Genomic DNA, 19,461 nt, shown 5'->3' on the forward strand with positions numbered 1-19,461 from the left:
ACCAAGTGGGAGAGAGTAAGTTAAATGGGTAAGAATTTCCAGGGAGGTGGGACTAGTTTCTTAAAGGAAAAGGGTTTTATTACTATAAAAGCATTACAGGACCAGCCAGCTTCAGGCAACTAGTTAGTCTGAGAAGGTACTTTGGGGTACTTCTAGGCAAAGGCAGGACAGGGAGGAAGGGGAGCAAGGGGTGGGGAAGATGTTTACCATTGTTTATCGGTTGAACCCTCTCAGGGGACATGTTTACTTCCAAACTATTGGCTAGATTTTGTGAAAAACAAGGAATAGAAGCGTGTAGCGTTTCCAAGCTTTCCCGAATCCTGTTTATTAGTATACAAGGAACCTAGGTGTGTAACAACATCCTATTTATCAAAACTCAAATCCTTGAACCTGTCCTAGTGGGAGTTGTTGAACTAGCTTTTTTTTGTCTCCTTTCCTTAACTATAAACGAGACTCGCTACTGGGGGCCCATTTCATACCAAACCCCACTCTAGGACTGAGGTATGTATCCGTGAGAGAAGGTGCAGTCTAATCCAGCCTCAGTCAGATATTTCCTAGCTCCCCTAGTGGCTTCAGCTGTCTGCCTCAGTTTCCTAACTGTAAAATGGGGATGATCACAGTATCTACTTTGCAGGACTGTTGAAAGGATCACATAAATATCTGCAAAGTGTTGGCACATAATAAATACTTAAGAAATGCCTATTCCGTCCGCTCTCTCCTTCTCTCCACTCTCACGGCCACCTGCCGGATTCAGGATTTCATGCCCTTGCCCAGTCTATGGCGGGCGCCTCCAGCGCGGTGCTCCTTCCTCGCTGTTCTGCCTCTAGGGTCCTCCGCTGAGCCCCCAATGCCCTGCGCTTGGGGCCCCAGATGAGCCTTTCGAGGCTGCACCAAGGGCCTGCGCGCCCCGGCACCCTGGCTCCCTCCTCTCTGTCCTGAGCCCCGAGCCTCCTGCCTAGGCAGGTCCCGGGGCTACTTTGTATCTCTCGTGCGTAGTTTTGTGTAGACATGGGACAGAGCGTCCCAAAAGTCTTAGCGCAAGATACTGTTGGAAGAGCTTAAGGCGAAGAGCGTCATTTGAAGTTCTGAAGAATTTATCTCAAATTCAGAGAGAAGGTTTCTGTGAGAGCATTAGAAGGGAGGAGATAGTCCTAATTTGGCAGCACTGAGCGGGACAGTGATGGGCAGCTCCAGCCCCGCAGGTGGCGCTGCAGGATGGGAGAATTGCAGGTTCAAGGAGGAGGCAGGGGAGGAAGGGTCGCGTAGAGAGAAACCGGATACTTGACATTGAGAGGCGGGGAAAATAAAGAAGACTCGGAGTGGGGTAAAGGGGAGGGGGAGACAAGTACGTGCATACGTGCGCACGCGACTGCCTTTGTGTATCTCGCGAGAAAGGGAACGATCTCCGAGATCTAAATAAACGAAGGCTCGTTTGCTCGTTTGCTCGGCGGGAGACGGGAGACGGAAGCGACTTCGGCCTCCCGATCCCTGATCTCTTCGGATTGGCTTTCGCGGTTGCACACGCGCGGTTGTTCTACGGTCGGGAGTCTGGGCAGCGATGGCGACCTTTGTGAGCGAGCTGGAGGCGGCCAAGAAGAACCTGAGCGAAGCGCTGGGCGACAACGTGAAGCAGTAAGTACGGCCATACCTACCGCTTTCGGACCACCGAGGCCTGATCAGAGACCCTTGCCTCCCCCCCTTTTCTCTTCCCTACTCTTGCGAGTGCAGCCGACCCCTTCCGGGGCTACCGAGCACGAGGAGGGGGGGCATCTACGCCCCTTTCCGCCGAGACCTAGCGGCCCTCTCGCCGTGTCCCGCGGGGGGCCGGCGGCGTCTCCATGGCAACGACGGGCAGCATTTCCCCGCCCTTCAGTCTCCACTCTCCTACTAGAGGCTCTTAAGCTATTCCGTAAGCAACCTCGCCTAGAGAAGGTGGGGGGCCAAGACCGCAAGACTCAGACAACCGCGAGGCCTAAGAAAAGGAAACCGTTATGGGATTAGAAAATTAATAATTGTTACAAAATGCAACAAATTATAGCAATATTACCAGCAGCTAGCATTTATATAGTGCCTTAAGATTTGCAGAGTGCTTTAATGATGAGTAGAATATGTATATGTTATGTATACACTTTTACATAAAAACCGAATGAGACATTTGTAAAAAAGCATTTAGTACATTGTCACATCTTAAGTGCTATCTGGATGCTTATTTCCTTCCCCTTTATAGAGTGCCTTAAGGTTTGCAAAGTGCTTTGATAATAGGTAACATAGATAGACTTTATATCTATATCTGTGTCTAATGGGATAAGTGTTTAGTAAAGAACTTGGCACATAGTCTAAATGTAAATGCTTATTTCATTCCCATACATATATAGTGTTTTAAGGATTACAGAGCACTGTAATAATATCTAGCACTTATAAAAACACTTTTATACATATATATACCCACATGTGTATTATATATACATATATATATAATACACATATATATTTCAAATAAAGTAATATTTGTAAAAGCATTTATCACAGTGTCTGGCACATAGTATGATCAATATGAATGATTGTTCCCTTCTTTACTCCCTTTCCTCCACATAAACTTAAAATCAAGCCACCCTTTTCCATCCCAAATGAAGTCTGCCTATTCATGACTAGGACTCTACAGCTTGTCCCCAAAATCTAAGTACAGTTGAATCATAATTAAGCTTAAGACTTAAGCACAAAGACTTTGGGGACAATCTGCATATCAAGACCTTTAAAATACAACCTGTAAAGTAGTGACCCCATAATACAAGGAACCAAGAATTATTGTTCTGTTGAAAGTATTGCTTCTTTTCTCATTCGAATGAGTAAATAAATGATTTTTTTTAGAAAAGCATTTATTAAGTGCTTACTACAGTCCAAATAAATTCCAATGATGCCAATTTGCAGGGCATCTCTGGGATTTTTATACACATTTTTCCAAAGTTTCCCTGTATTCTGAAGGCTTACCTCTCTTCTCCAGACACAGGGATGAGAGTGACTTCACTTCACCCTAGTTATGTGTCTCTTGTTTTCTTCTAAGATGTTCTAGTGGAGTTATATATGCAATCTCCATACGACTCACCATGGTACTCTCCATTACTTTCTGTGATATCAAGCATTTATTAAGTGCCTGCTATGGCAGCATGTGCTGAATGCTGGGGACACAAAGGCAACTTAAAAAAAAAATAATCCCTCCACTCAGGGAATTCTTAGTTTGATGAGATTTTTTTTGTTCCTTCAGTCATTTCCGTCATGGCTAATTCTTCATGACCCCAGTTTGGGTTTTCTTGGCAAAAAATATTGGAATGATTTTCCATTTCTTTCTTTAGTTCATTTTACAGGTAAGGAAACTGAAACAGGGTTAAGTGACTGTCCCAAGAGTCATATAGCTAAAGAGTTTCTGAGGCCAGATTTGAACTCAAGATAGGTCTTTCTAATTCCAGACTGGGCACTCTCTCCATTGTGCCAAGGATGGAGGAAATACTAGTGTTTCATATGATTGCCATAGTGCCAAGCAAAACACTAGTGAAAAGACAAACTTTTGCTTTTACCAGAAACTTTCAAGGGCTTGGATTGTTTTTTGAAAACTATCCAGCCTGCTTTCATTCACCTCTTCACCTCTATATCCTTGAGTCCAATGTAATATAAAATAATAATACGTACATACATATATATGTGTATGAATATAATAAATAATAATAAATATGTCTCATTCATACATCAAAAGCATTCACAATTCTTTGGAAGGTGTAACAATAAAAGTGAACATATTAAGTAACTCTGACATTAAAGGACCAAGGAGATATATGTTTGACAAGGCTATACACTACAAGTGGAAAAAGATGTTACAGCAGAATCCAGGTCCAAGTGGGACTGCTTGTACTGGGAATACAAATATAAAAATGAAAGCATCCCTACTCTCCAGGAGCTTACATTCAAATAGAAGCAGATCTGGACTATAGGCTTGGCAATCCAGCCCTTGCCCCACCTAGCTCTTTGCAGTGTATGCACAGATAAATAGAAAACTTATACAAGATAAGTAAGTATTCACTGATTTGAATGTGTGTTGTAGGATACTAACAATTAGGGAAATCAAGAAAGTACTCTTGAAGGGAGGTGGCATTTGATTTGAACTGTAAATGGAATTAGGGGTTTTTGTATTATAGGTGAGGAGAGAGAAGATCACTTTGAAAAAGCATGAATTTGAAGATGGTATTTTTTAATGCATAATGCAAAGTAGCTTAGTAGAGTAGGAGAGGGGAAGTAATGTGTAATTATTCTGGAGAGATAGACTAGAATCAGTAGAGAAGGAACACTTCTAGCTGGGCACTATCTCTGCAGGTTGGATGTGTCACGATTAGCTTCATGAAGAAGATGGCATTTGAACTATTGCTTGAAAAACGTGGAATTTCAGCAAGTATAGATTGGGGAAGGGCATTCTATGAGTAGGGAATGAGGTAAACAAACTTATGAATGTAGGAAAACCTCAACTTCAGAGCTATCAGGGCTATCTTGGGTGTAATCCAGTCAGGGTAGAGTATAGATTGCATGAAATAAAAACCTTGAATACTCAGTAGTGTGCATTCTGTGACTGAGTGGGAAGGATTGGTCCCAGTGGATTGACAAGATTAGAGTTGTGTATTAGAATCTGGCTGCTGTGAGTAGTATGGATTTCAGTGCAGACTAAACAATTGTAGTAAGTAGCTCACTCAGTAGGTAATGAGACCTGAAACTAGGACTGAAGCTTTGGGGATGAAAAGGAGCATGCACATTAAGGAGAGATCACAAGAAGAATATGCAGAATTACATGGGGGTGGAGGGGAGAATGAAAAGAGTCAGCAGTTTATGGGTGACTGGAAGAAAATGATGGTAAATCAAAAGAAAGGAAATTCAGGTATAGTAAAATGATGGACTTGGTTGTGGACACATTAAGTTTGAATTACCAGTTAGTAATCCAGGAATATAATAAATTCGTTTGTAACTTTTGAGTACAGCATTAAGCAGTAGAGTACAATAGAAAGACTTTAAATGTACCTGCCTTCAAGTCCTGCAGCCCTACCACTTAATTACCAATTTAATCTTGGGAATGTTGCTTAAGCTACTGGCCTCTGAGGGTTTTTAAGGAGATCTAAAGTCATTTCCAGCTTTGTCTGTGATTCTGTGATAGATGTAGGAGTAAAAAAAAAAAAGAAAGTATTACTTGAAACTGTTAGAAATGGGATCTCTTAAGAGGGAGAATGCCAATACAAATTTTCTTGATCTTTTGTATAGTGCATTTCATAGTGCCTCTTTATGTCTTGCAGGAATGTATTCTTCCTGATCTTGAAATCATTCTCTCCCTTTTCTAGTCATCTCTTTTCTTTCCTTTATCCTCCCTTAAATTTTTTCAAAATTATTTCAGTACCTCCTTTGTTTCCATTCACCTTGTGTTATACTTATCTATATATGTGTCAAAGTAGCAGTTAGATGAGTAAATGGATAGAGTTCAGGGCCTAGAGTCAGAAGTCTCGAGTTCAAATGTAACCTCAGACAATTGCTAGCTGTGTGATCTTGGCCAAATCACTTAATCCACTGGAGAAGGAAATGGCAAACCACTCCAGTAGCTTTGCCAAGTAAACCCCATGGATAGTATGGTTCATGGTGTTATGAAGAGTTGGATAGTACTTGACAACAGTAGTAGTAGCAACAATATATGTGTGTGTGTGTGTGTGTAAGTTGTAATAGAGACTAGGAGAATATGAGCACAATAATATTGTGTCTATTAGAATAAAAATTTAAAAAGTCTTAGCATCAAAGTACAAACTTGTCATTAAATGTTTGGCAGGTATCATATGTCAAAGAACCTAGACTTCCTTACCCCATAGAGGGTTTGTTTTTCCAAAAGTCCCATTATATTTTATTAGTAGTTCTAAATTCAGAAGGCCTCCCTTCTCTTAATAGCAAGGACTGAAATATAAGATGTTCTGAGCCTTTTCTAATCTTCGTACCTCTTGACTTTCAGTAAATTATCTCATACTCTATATTCCATATTAAAAGAAATAAATTCTGGAGTTTTTATGCATATACACTTAAACATCTCACTTACCCTTGTCTTCAGTATGAAAGACAAACTAGAAATTGTCATTTATACATAGACAAAAAATAAAATATAAAAATTTATTTTAATAGGATAACATAGTTACTTAAATATTCCTGGTATTTCCTCTCACTCTCCCTCAGCTTTGAATATTACAGATTATGTTAGATAACAGATTATATTTAATTACTCCAGATGTTCTTATTGGTTTAAAACCCTTCCAACATCTTAAATCATAGTATATTTAAGACTTTGGATGTTATCTGTGGTCAGAGAGGAATGGAAAAATACCTGAATCTTTTATTGTCTAACCCGTTTCTCTTGTTCTTTCTGTCTTGGTTTAGGCCTTTTTCTGACCTTGTCTAATCTAAGCTTTTGAGGCAAGTTGCTTTTAAAGTTCTTCCTGATTGGTCTCCTCAGAAGTAGTATGAATCCTCATTAGTACTGAATTCTGTCCCAACCATTTATTATTTATGTCTTTACTACATTGGTTTTCTTTCACTTTTTCATTACAAAGGAGGCCATGTTTTGGAAGGAACACTAGACTGGAGTTAAGACTAGGCCCAATTCATTCCCCCTGAAGCTTTAAGCTACTCATCTGGCTTTGTCTGGACCTTGGTTCTCTCACCTTTATAAAAGGGGTGTGGAGACTAGACCATCCCTGTCTTTTTTCACTCTAAATTTGTGTGATTCTTTATATTAATGTCTAAAAATGTGTTACAGATCCATGGTGGATAGTTTGTAACCCAGCATGGTTGAGGTCAAAACCAAATTAACCAAACATCTAGTTAGTTTGATATTTTTAAGTACCATTTTGAAGTAAAAAAAAATGAATTTGTCTGTTGGCAGACTATATGGCAGTATTATATGGTCCCATCTTTCTCATAAAATTGAGGCTACCTTTTCAGGCCATTAGGAATTGTTTTCTGTGGTCTTAGTTCCTTTTTTGTTGTTTGATGAGAATGGGAATGGGGATAATTGTCATACTACAGTTTTTTGTTTTTTTTTTAATGAATGTTTAATTATTTCTCATCTTTTAAAAATGTGTATAAGTTTTTATTATTGATAATATTTTTCAGCACTTAACAAATAGCAGGTTTAAAAGTAGTAATTTAATGGTTCTAAAATGCAAATTCAATTGAACAAGCATTTATTAAAAGTACCATTGTATTTAAAAGATTATGCTAGGCACTGGAAAGGAAAAGTAAAAATTTAGCTATTTCTGCCTATAAAGAGCTTCTGTAATATGTAACTAGAGTAGGAGGGTATGTAACCAGAATAGGAGAGTATGTAACCAAGTAGGAGGGTAAATTTGAGATTAAACACGTAGAAAAGATGTCCAAAAGACCTATATTGACCCAGATTATAATATAATTGGGAAATGTTTGACAAAATAAATAAAAATATAATGCAGCAAAGAAAATATTAATAAATGGTTTTCTGAGTCAGTATATGACCACAAAAATGCTTTTGTACAGTTTTGTGACCTTGCTTTTATTTGAATTTTTGACATCATTGATGTAGAGAAATCATAGATTTTATAGATAGATCACTTTGTCCATGAATTCTTAACCTTTTTTTCTTGTCATAGATGCCTTTAACAAGTTTGGTGAAGTCTGAATGTTGTTTTTTAATGCATAAAATGAAATATTTAAGATTACAAAGGAAACCAATTATATTGGATTAAAGATCTATTTTTCCTCATCCAAACATTGATGGACCTCTGAAATCTATGACTCCAAGTTAAGAATTCTTGATCTTGTCCAACCTTCTCATGCTCCATATAAGGAAACTTGGACTCAGAGAGTGATTTGCTAAAGAGACAGGTAGTAAGTGTTAGTAACACTAGAATTTGAACCCAGATTCAGCATTGTTATTAGTGTTTTTTCCTACTGAAATATAACCCTTAGTAAATAAATACACTGTAAATTGAGATTAGGAAAAAAACAATAAAAACTGAAGGAATCTGAGAAAGCCTCATGGTACTGATTATTGAAGAATAACAATGTTATTAAAGAAAGAGAGACCTTCAAATTGTGATCACAGCAGGGGAATAGTCCTGCCTGGCTGCAAACCAACTTTGAGTGATTCTTTCCTCAGGCTACAATACAAGATAGTCTGTTTCAACTAAATTGTCTCATTACAAAAATTCACACAGAACTTTTAGGAGTTGATACAGATATTAGAAAGTTGTATGAAGATCCATTTAAGTTTGTTCATAAATTGCCTTTTAGATAATCTTAACCTGAACATGCCATAACAACTACCTAAGTTTATAGCTAGATGGACATTAGTGTAAAAATTCTTGGCTGGCACTAAGTTAAAATAGATATTACTGTTCCTAATAATGAATTAGAGAATAAAAGTCTACATAAATGCTTTTCTCTTCTAGGAGCTGACCTTTTTTTCAGTCTTTAAAACAACTTTTACTTGCAGGTTCTCAAGATTTCAGAACTGATTTCCTTTGTGATGTTGGAAATCCAGCATTTAAACTATTCAGCCAAATGTCCGACTGATTTCCTTTGGTTTAATCATCACATTTGGATATAAATATCAAATATGAAATATAAAGCATTAAAAAGATATAAGGGAGTTATAGGATGGCTCTGGCTTTTTAAAAAGTTGTCTTCCTGTTTTAAGTTAAGTCTTCTAAGTTCTTTTTCTGGTGTTCATAAGACAATACTTTTTAGAAGAGATAAAGAATTAAATTTTGACAAGAGTCAAAACCTGTGGCTGTTCTTGTCTCTATCCCCTTCATGCAGATATTGGGCTAACCTGAAATTGTGGTTCAAACAGAAGATCAGCAAAGAAGAATTTGACTTGGAAGCTCATCGGCTCCTCACACAGGAAAATGGTAAAAAAAAAAAAAAAAATTACAACAATTGGGGAATTGGTTTTGTTTCCCTTTCCATCCTCCCACAAAAAGGTACAATAGACCAGAGTCCAGTGTCACTGCATAAAATTTTAGTTTAAACGTATATAAGGATACCTTCACAAAATGTGCATTGAGCAAAGAAATTAGAATTGTATTACATGGAGAATTTAAAATTTTCTTACAGTTTAGATTTACCTAGTAGTTGCCTTATGTTGTTGTAAATGCTTTTGTGTTTGTAGTAGTATTGTATTTAATTTGTGGCAAACTTTATTTTTCCAGTACATTCCCACAATGATTTCCTCTTGGCTATTCTCACTCGTTGTCAGATTTTGGTTTCTGCACCTGGTAAGCTGAACTGTTTTTTTTTGTTTGTTTGTTTGTTTTTGTTGTTGTTGTTGTTGTTGTTGTTTTTGAAGGGGAGTGGAAAGTGAGTCATTTAGCATACAAAATCTAGAAAAATGATTCCCTTCTCATACCTTCATAGATGTTACTGTTTTTTTTTTTTTTAATGTCCATGTGTCCTTTAATATCCAAGAAGAAAAATGCTAAGTACAAATTCTATTAGAATACTTTTCTTAAATCTAATTCTTTCCCCATTCTATCTCTCCTCCTTTCTCTTTTCCTGTCTGCTTACTTTCTTACTTATTCATTTTCTGGACATTAGTTTATTTAGATAGATGGTTGGAAGGTGAAGCAATTGATGGAGAAGAAGGTACTAGAAGGACAGTTAGCCAAGGATGACATCAAGTTCAGATGCAAGGGTCTTTCAAAAAGATAAAGAATGAGTGAAGGAGATTGGATGTTTGAAACAGCTTAAAGACAGGCACAGGTAAATTGAAAAATAAAGTAGTAGTGGTCTAGGAGAATCTAAGACTTTCTAGAAGGTTGAGTTTTTAATTGATATCTTCCTTTAATAAAGATATCTTCATTTGGAGTGTTGTTCAGAACTCTTAATGCTCTTGTGTCAGATTTAGTACAGACTGCATTCAGGCAGTCAACAAACATTCAGTAAGTGACTTCTGTGTCAGGCACCTTGCTTGGCATGGAGGATACAAAAACAAAAAAAGCAGTCTTCTATCTCTGAAGGAATTTACAGTCAACTATTAAAGGGATGTTGGTGAAGTGAAATGATCATCTAGGAGACAAACAACATTGGAGAGAGAGGCACTTTAATTTTTTCCTTTGAATCTAAAGAAATCTGGGTGGAGCAGTGGTTCTTCTACCCAGATTAAAAGAGGCAAATTCTTCCATTATTGATATTGTTAGATTATTTATATCCTTTTATCTTTTTTTTTTTATCAGTAAATCAGATATTTGAGAACTAGGAACAGCACAAGCCCAGTGCTTCATTCTCTGGTGACTGATATTTCATCTCACCTTTCTCCATTAACATCTTCTTTTTTAACCATTTTTTCCTTGTACCTCCTCACAAAAAGGAATAAGATTAGCTATCTGGAATTTTTTTTTTTTTTTAACAATCTATTATGCTCTGACACAGTAGCTCTTTCTTCAAAAACTATGTAGAGTTTTGTTTTTTAACTTTTTGTAAAATGGTCAATTTCTGTTAAAACCATCTTATATCAAGCAAGCTGGCATACCGCTAGAGAGCTGTCCTCAAAACCAGGAAGACTTGAGTTCAGGTAATATCTCTAATGCAACCTGGCTATGTGACTGTTGGCAAATCATTTAATTTTCAGTGTTTGAGACCAAAGGACCAAATCTTGCCTTCTATTTTGGCAAAGGCCAAACTAAGAATGGTATTTATATTTTAAAATAAAAATTTAAAAAGGTAAAACAAATTTTAAGAAGGTAAAAATCATTCTTTATTCCTTGGTTGTACAAAAACATGTGATGGACAGTTTTTTGGGCCAGCCTTGGCCTGAGTTTGCCATCTTTGGTTTTAGGTAGGTTTTTTAAGATTGCAAATTGCAGAGTAGGTACCCATCTGCATTGTTGGAAGAAGTTTCCTCACCTAGGAGTTAGTTCCCTGTACCACTGAAATTACATGTCCCGGAAATTGAGTCCTGGAAATTGTGATTGAGAGAATTAGAATATAAGCATATAGAATCCTTTTTCTTATATGTCTTGTATTTTTAAAGAAAAGCATATTTAATTGCTGTTAGAATCTTTATTGTTATGAATCCATGTTGTTTTCTTGCCTTTTAGAAGGTGCTGGGTCTTTACCCTGGACAGGAGGTTCTGCAGCTAAACCTGGAAAGCCCAAAGGAAAGAAAAAACTTTCTTCAGTTCGACAGAAATTTGATGTGAGTTATTTTCTGAGTGAGCTTGGTAATAATTGCTAACATTATGATTTAACTAATTTCCATTTAATTTATTTAAATAGTGGAGTCTTTTTCCAAAAAAATTGAGATATATAAAACATTGACTTTTAGGAGAAAAAAGACAATGCTGCTTCAAAGTGGCAATTGATTTTATAAATTTGTGCTCAATACATTTTGTGTGTTTACAATTCTTTTTCCTTAATTGCATACTAGTTTCTTATTATGTTGATGAATATTTAATCAACCAAAAACAAAACCTGTTTTCTCTACATCCTCTTAAATATTAATTTCTGCACATGCTGAGGTATACATCATCATAGGCAGAAGAAACCATAAAGACCCAGGCCAATAGTTCTTAAGTTTAAGTGAGGAAATAAACCTTGATTTGTTAAGTGTTGCACAGCTAGTGAGTGAGTGACATGGAATGGGAACCAAATTTCTAGACTCTTGAACTTTTTCTTTCCCCTGCACTTTGCTGTAATGTTAGAATCCTTTTTGGTACTGGTGGTCTTCATGTCTGTATTTTATTTTAGTACTTTAGTACATTCTTTATTTAACTATGTTTCAAGATTGTCTTTTATTTCGAGTATCATTGTGAATATCATAGAAGTAACTTGTCTCCTAATTAACTTCTTTAGGGTAAAAAATATTCTGTAACGATTTGTTTCTTATATCAGTCTTAAGTGATTTTCTCATACCCTTAGGATAAACTACAAACTCCTCTCTGAATTTTCCTTTTCATTTTCATGCTTTCACACAAGCCATTTTACATACATCCCTTATGTCCACATTTCAGAAACTTCATCAGGACTAAAGTGTACTTAGTACTCATGAAGCTTTTCTTGGTGGTCTTCATCTGTCCCATCCTTTCTAGTTAGTTGTAGGTATTCTTTTCTCCAAATTTTTTTTTATATTTTGCTTATTTGCATACATGTTATGTTGTGCTCTTCCCTCAGATTGTAAGCTGCTTGAGGATTTGACTATTTAATGACAACTTCAAAGATTGTCATCATTAATAAATATTTATATACCTACTCTTCTGTATTTTAAATGAGAGGGTTCTTATTCTGGAGTTTCTGAACTTTATTTGAATATATTGACATATATTAAAATACATATTGAAGTCATATTAAATAGAATTGGTTTCCTTTGTATTTTATGTGTTTAAAACTTCTTGAGAAAGCTTTATAGTGCCAAAGGGATTATGGCAAACAAAAGATTAAGAACCCAGTTTTGAATTTTGGCTTCATACTTCTTCAACATTTGTCAACAAGTCTATTTCATTGGTTATCTGGACATTTTTGGTGTTTAATGAAAGCATTGATAATATATAGATGTTCTTAAAACTTAGTTACAGACATACAGATTTAAAAATATTCTTGTCATTTTAATTTAGAACATTTTTATGTACTTCTCATCTTACTGCTACCTATAATTATTCTCTAATAGAGGGCCTTGCTGGCTGTAGGCACTGAATGATAATTGAATCGAGTTACTAGGTATCTTATTAAAATAAAACCTCTTATAGTGTATGTCCATTAGTTTTCTTAAATTTCATTTGTTTCATAAAGTGCTATATTGATTTCTCATGTTAGGATGATCCAGTGGATACATGCCTTCAGCATTACTTGTGAAGTGATGGATTTTGCACATATTATTCTTTTAGTTTACCTTTTACTATATAAAACTATAATTGTTACTTTGGGACACTGAGTCCATTTAAAATACAGATGGAATTTATGTTGGTCATTTCTGTTTGTGCTTTGTTCTAAGTCACTGTTATGAGTAATAACAATAGTTGTTACCCCACAGCATAGATTCCAGCCTCAGAATCCACTGTCAGGAGCCCAGCAGTTTGTGGCAAAGGATCCACAGGATGATGATGATTTGAAACTTTGTTCTCATACAATGATGCTTCCTACTCGGGGCCAACTGGAAGGGAGAATGATAGTAACTGCGTATGAGCATGGGCTGGACAATGTCACCGAAGAGGCAGTGACTGCTGTTGTATATGCAGTGGAGGTTAGGTGGTTGTCATAAGATAATAATGGATTCCATATTTTAATATGAAGTGTTTTTAGGATAAGAGATGATGTTACAAAATAAGACTTATAAAACTGACTCCATCATTTCTAGTTTCTAAGAATTAAAATCCCTTTTATTAACCTATCATGGGTCAAGGATCATATTATCTTTATTCTGATGATAATGTATAAAAGATTCCTGTACGTTTTTAGAAGGGTAGCTTTCAAGAGAAGCATTTTTTTAAATGAATTTTTAATTTTGAATCAGGAATCTGAACATTTAGTTTCCAGTGGAAAAGTACAGAATTAGGATTTGGAAAATCCCTATTCTGTTCTCAGCTTCTCTGTTTTTTGAACTCCCCGTTGTTGGGCAAAATCCCTTAATCTTCTGAACCTCCATTTTTTGTCTTTGATTTGGAGTTAAGACGACTTGCAGGGTTATTGTGAAATCAAATGGAAGAATTATGTGAAAATGCAGATGGTCTAAGGGTTATACTGATCTCTGCGAGGTGATCCAGAAGACTAAATAGATAGTTAGCCCATCTTTTTTGACCTGTTCTTATTGTTGAGTATCTTGCACATAGTAGATGTTCCAGACATTTATTGAATGTATTATTTGATGTCGGTTTTCCCCTATATTTATCTCTTTTAAGGCAGACCTTTCATTTTTTAATAAAAAATTACCTAGTAAATGTGACCATAATCTCCTCAAATAGATTTTGGGGATTTTATTAACCTCTCTTTTAGTTGCCATTTCTCTCCAATAACAGGCTACTTTTATATAAAGAAACTGAAAAAAATATATATATGTAAGCTTCAATTTTAAAAGTGTCAATATGACTGAATTATTATTTGAGGGTTCTAACCGGTCAGTTTCTGAAATGAAACTTTGCTTTGAAATTTTTTTTTATTGCTAGTGGGAGAAAGAAACAATATTCATTGGGAATTTTGCCCTTTGCTCATTTCCTATTGCCTCTCATTTGTGTTAAAATATAAAGTTCAATGGTATTTTGCCAAAGGTTTTCTTTACATTCTGCAGAATTGACTACCTCGTCTTGTTTTAGGAGTCTTCTCTTTTGAACTAGCCATACTTAGCACATGATTAGGAAAAAAAAATTAGTAAAAAAAAAAAAAAAAAAATGTTGTAGGCTAGATTCGTTTCTGGATTTTTAGTATATTTAGCCCTGTAATAAGCTTAACTCACCCTGTGTGGATTTAGATTTAGAAGAAAGGATAAAATTGAACTTTTAAGGGTTGTTGCTATTATTAGATTGTAACTCTTTGAAATTCAAATTTTGTATAGAACTAGCCAACCTGAGAATAGGGCTAAAGCGGGGAAAAGATTTTCATTTTTTCCTTTTCACTACTCTAGGGATTTTTGCCTCTGTGGCCAGTCCTATGTATTTTCATATTATTCTGAACTGAATTAAGTCTGTCCTATATTTGCTACCAAATAAATTCTAATAGTAGTTAAGAAGTCAGTGAATGTTTTATGATTTCTTCTTGAAGAGAATTATAAATTATATGTGTTTCTTTTTGTCCTTTATAGAATCATCTTAAAGATATTCTGACGTCAGTGGTATCAAGAAGAAAAGCTTATCTGTTACGGGATGGTCATTTTAAATATGCATTTGGTAGTAATGTGAATCCACAGCCTTACCTAAAGAATAGTGTAATAGCATATAATAATTTAATTGAATGGTAAGTAAGATTTTGAGTGATGATTGCTCATTTTTAAGTTCTCTCATTATTCAATGACTGAGAGATAAATGACCAGCTCTTGAAAGATAAATGATTATTTTAATTATCATATCCAGCCAGAGTGCTTTGGATAGCTTTCACTTAATCTTCCTTCCTTTCTTCAATTCTGGACTCTTTTATTTTTCTGGAGTTTGACTGTTCCTAGAACATGATCTCTACTTGTAATCCTTCTCTTATCCCCTTCCTTTCTAAAATATTTAGGCCAGAATGGAGTGTTTTTTAGAATTCATACCCTGTTAAATGTTCAGATAGTATCTCAAGGCTGGCAGAAATTTCAGGATCTGAATGTATAGTATGATTGTGTATCTGGTCTTAAGACTAGAACCACAGGGAAGTCACAGTTTTACCTCATATTTCCTGTCTTTTGCATTCTTTACTGTGTGCTTTATCAAATTAATTGTTCTCACGCATCTGTTCCTTTGCATACATTTTTTTTTCCTGAGACTCTTTAGGAGCTTCTTTTATTTCAATCCAGCTGCTCCCATCCATTGTCCCTCTTTCCCCCCAAGTGATACATTTTCTCAGCAGTTGAAAAAAATAAATGGTAAATACTTTCTTTTTATCAGTTATTAGAAGAAACTAGGTTTTTACCTAAGGACTGGTCTTTTATCTCTGTAGTGTTCAGGTTGAGGGGAGCAGGTGAAATGAAAAGAACAAGATGCTAATAGGGAAATTTGGCAGGAAATGCTGCCTGTGGAGAAAGAAATTATAAGACAAAGCAGAGAAATGGTAATGAAAAGGATGAGTGCAGGAGAGTGTGATAGAGATGATAGACTTGAAAGGATATTTCCAACCAGTACCTGTTTAGAGGCACCATCTTAAAAAGAATAGAATATTTAGATTCTTTAACTGATATTTTCTTCTGAATTTCAATTCATAGATTACTGTTTTGATCCTCTTCTGCAGCAAGTGATGTCCATCTTAGTTTACTGTTTTAAAAAATTTCTAATTAATTTCTAAGCTCTTCTTTTTCCCTACAGAAAAACTACCACTCTCCGACTTGATTACTAAGACCATTGCCCCTGGAGAGGGCAGTGTCCCCCCTCTTCCTTAACCAATCCCTGCTCTAGTTTTACTTTGAGCTGCTTGGCAGGATGACAGTAATTTAGTGAATTGTTGAACTGACCTGTGTTAGTTGTTTTACTCAGTTATTTGAAGAGGATTCAGACTTCCCAGTCTTTAGTATGATATTTCCTTGCTTGCCCCTCAGAATATAATTAGAATGATCTGTCATATGCAGAATGCATTATTGTGCCTGTTGTTAGGTATAATAAGAACTCATAGTCTCTTAGCATCTCTTTTGTATAGTACAGCTTTTTTTGACCTTTATTTCTATTCAGAGAAAGTCCTAGTATTTTCTGTAGTCGAACAGCCAATTATTTTTGATACCTTTAATACATCTTATTTTTTAACTCCTTCTTATTCCATTTCTTAAATCTGAATTGCAGCTACTAAAAAGGAAGCTACCAAATTTTATATTGATTTATAAATGTCACAGGCTTTGCTTAATGCCTTGTTCTTACTAGGAACCCAGTGAATGTTGACTTAAGGTTAAAGTTGCATTTATATTCAGATTACTGTACCAAATGAGGTTAATTATAGTAGGTAGGGATGTGTGAAGGTAATGGAATATTATTGTTCTATAAAAAATAATGATCAAGCTGATTTTAGAAAAACCTGGAAAGATTTACATGAACTGATGCTGAGTGAAACAAGCAGAACCAGGAATACATTGTATACAATAACAGGAAGAACATGCGATGATTAACTACTAAAGACTTGGTATCTTTTCAGTGGTTCAGTAATTCAAAACAATCGCAATAAACTTTGCATAAAAAATGACATCTGCATTTAGAAAAAGAACTAAGGCGACTGAATGTAAATTAACACATTCTATGTTCACTTCTTTTTCTATCTCTTCTGTGGTTTTTCTCTTTTGTTCTTGTTTATTCTCTCCCACCATGATTCAAAAAGCAATGTGTGCCAAAAATAAATTTCATTTAGAAAAAAAATTATAGTAGGTAGGGCTCATACTATATTTTTCAAGTATCTGTCATCTAATAGAGAACTATATAAAATGTTAACATTAACATTGAAAACATTAACAGTTAGAGCCTGGTAGTAAGATCTCATTTGAAGGAACTATTGCAACAGCTTAAACACTGCTGTACTGGAGCCTTCTGAGTCTGGAAGGCAGCTGTTTCAAAATAGAAATATCCAATTCTTTATATCTGTGGCTTGTTTAAGTTTGCACACTGATTAAATGTGGAGGTTGGTTCTCTAGATTATGTTAAAGATGCTTTTAAAATGAAGAATAATATATAATCACACACAGATCCCATTTGCTCAAGTGACTGCACTGAATAGAGTCTGTGTGACAGGTAGAGCTCTTTACTTGTCAGACGTCAGTAATTTATAGAGCTGCACAAAATATTTTTGTGTTATTACTGACAAAGTTAACAGATGGAAATAGAGAATACTTGACTTGGATCAGAAAAAGACATTGTTACATTAACCTAACAACAGCTGCACTGAAGAACTTTCCCAGCCTAACAGGCAGCTGCTTAAAAACATATATTAATTGAGCCCATTCAAGTTCACACAAATTAAATAGAAAGATTGGTTCTGCTGGTAAAATGAAGACTAATGTTTGAAAAGCAAACTTATGTTCTATTCACTCAAGTTATTGTTATTGTATTTTTGTTGAGAAGTTATTTTTGCTTTCTTTCAGCCCTCCAGCATATTCCGTTCCTTCTGCTGGTCAGAATCCAGCTTCCCACCCACCTCCTGATGATGCTGAGCAGCAGGCAGCTCTTCTGCTAGCTTGTTCAGGGGATACTTTGCCAGCTTCGCTGCCTCCTGTAAACATGTATGACCTTTTTGAAGCTTTACAGGTAAATCGGTGCCTGCTCATTACTAAACTGTATTTATGGCTTTAAGAAGCTTGCAAAATTAAGTAATTTTTAAAAAAGTAAGCTCGCAAAAAACTTTTGAGTAACCTCATGGACCAGGTGTCAGGTATTCCATAGGAATTCTGTTCAGAAGCTGTTGCCAATGCCTAAATTGTATGACATGGGTAAAGAACTAATATTAAGTTTTCAAATTTGAAAATTGTGAATGATCACACTATTGGTCAGTTTATTCCTGGTTCTGATTTGAGTCTGAATTAATCTGTATAGTGTTTGTGAGTCCTGTATTTGATCATTAATGCAGAAAAAATTAACTGTGCTAACATATTTAGGAATATTTTACATTACAATTATAGGTACACAGAGAAGTGATTCCCACACATACAGTATATGCCCTGAACATTGAAAGGATCATCATGAAACTCTGGCATCCAAATCATGAAGAGCTTCAACAGGATAAAATTCATCGGCAACGTTTGGCAACCAGGGAGGGGCTGCTCCTCTGCTGATGTAGCAATTGAGTTCTGAGGGCTGAACTTTTAAGCAAACTGATGTCTAAGTACTGGATTTTTTGTGTCTACATTTCAAGGCTGAAATGTGCAATGCATAACCACTTCCTATGGAAATGACTGATGTTTAATGTATTTATGTGCTACTATGAAGCCATAACATAAACTTGACCTTTGTTAATGATCCATCTCTTCCTGATGCCATCCTCTACTCCTAACCCCCTTGTCCAAAATAGATCCTGTTTCTTTTATTTGATTCAAAGCTGATTGATTTGTTTGAGAAATTTAGTACCAAGGACTAGCTGGAATTTGCCTTGGGCCCTGCAGGTATCTTGCTGAGTTTGTGTGAGTAATTGTCTTAGAAAAGCTTTTATGTATCCTCTTTTCTATGATCAGAAGAAAACTCCAGGTGTTGAGTGAAGGACTGTTGATCCACATTCCAGCAGAGACAATGTAGGCATTTTCAGAAATGCAAAAAAAACACTTCAATGTTATATTTAAGTGATGTAAATAGTCCCATAATAACCCAGTTATTTCAGCTCCATAGAACCACAATTTAGTATTACTGCAGATGGCTACACGCCTTTTCTTTGCATTAAAAAATCTGGTTCAGGAATGCAATAATAAACATGAAATTATTTCCATAATTAACATTTCTCTATGGAGAAGCCTTTTTGCCAAGTCCTTAGGTAGGACCACCATTTTGCCACACCCACAAATTATCTGTGCTTAGAAGTTGGATCTTCTCGATTTAAAGTCACCTAACTATAGTTAGAATTGTTTTTGGTTGTATTTTTAATACCAACTGGAAACCGATATTGCTAACAACTGAAATGCTGCAGGCAGATCAGTTAAAATACAGCTATATTCCTATACGTGTACATACATTATCTATAAATGTTCCTTTAGTGAAGTAATTTTATTCTTTGTTATAAACTGGGACTTGAAAAATAAATTCTTAAAAAAACTAATTACATGGCAAATATTGCCTTCCATGGGATGAA

The 19,461-nt window shown here is 35.7% G+C and overlaps 1 protein-coding gene across 2 annotated transcripts; it reads left to right on the forward strand.

Annotated features, from left to right (window-relative positions):
- Positions 1-1,138: 1,138 nt before the first annotated feature.
- Positions 1,139-19,428, forward strand: TADA1 (transcriptional adaptor 1). Of its 2 annotated transcripts, XM_051999097.1 has the most exons (8): positions 1,139-1,632; positions 8,860-8,951; positions 9,252-9,317; positions 11,139-11,236; positions 13,067-13,276; positions 14,828-14,979; positions 17,771-17,933; positions 18,305-19,428. In XM_051999097.1, the coding sequence occupies exons 1-8, from the start codon at positions 1,559-1,561 to the stop codon at positions 18,455-18,457; spliced, it is 1,008 nt and encodes a 335-aa protein (XP_051855057.1). In that variant the 5' UTR covers positions 1,139-1,558; the 3' UTR covers positions 18,458-19,428. The 2 variants fall into 2 exon arrangements, with proteins under 2 accessions (XP_051855057.1, XP_051855055.1); XM_051999095.1 differs by lacking the exon at positions 1,139-1,632 and having other exon boundaries at positions 8,004-8,951.
- The last annotated feature ends 33 nt before the right edge of the window (positions 19,429-19,461 follow it).

This window comes from Antechinus flavipes, chromosome 4, assembly GCF_016432865.1.
Source record: "Antechinus flavipes isolate AdamAnt ecotype Samford, QLD, Australia chromosome 4, AdamAnt_v2, whole genome shotgun sequence".
Taxonomy (NCBI): domain Eukaryota; kingdom Metazoa; phylum Chordata; class Mammalia; order Dasyuromorphia; family Dasyuridae; genus Antechinus; species Antechinus flavipes.

Excerpts from the sequence above, each read along its gene's own strand:
- TADA1 (XM_051999095.1), top strand. The coding sequence starts at position 8,657 with ATGAAATATAAAGCATTAAAAAGATATAAGGGAGTTATAGGATGGCTC. Across the intron at positions 8,952-9,251 it reads GCTCCTCACACAGGAAAATG|TACATTCCCACAATGATTTC; the intron begins GTAAAAAAAAAA and ends TTATTTTTCCAG. Across the intron at positions 9,318-11,138 it reads GATTTTGGTTTCTGCACCTG|AAGGTGCTGGGTCTTTACCC; the intron begins GTAAGCTGAACT and ends CTTGCCTTTTAG.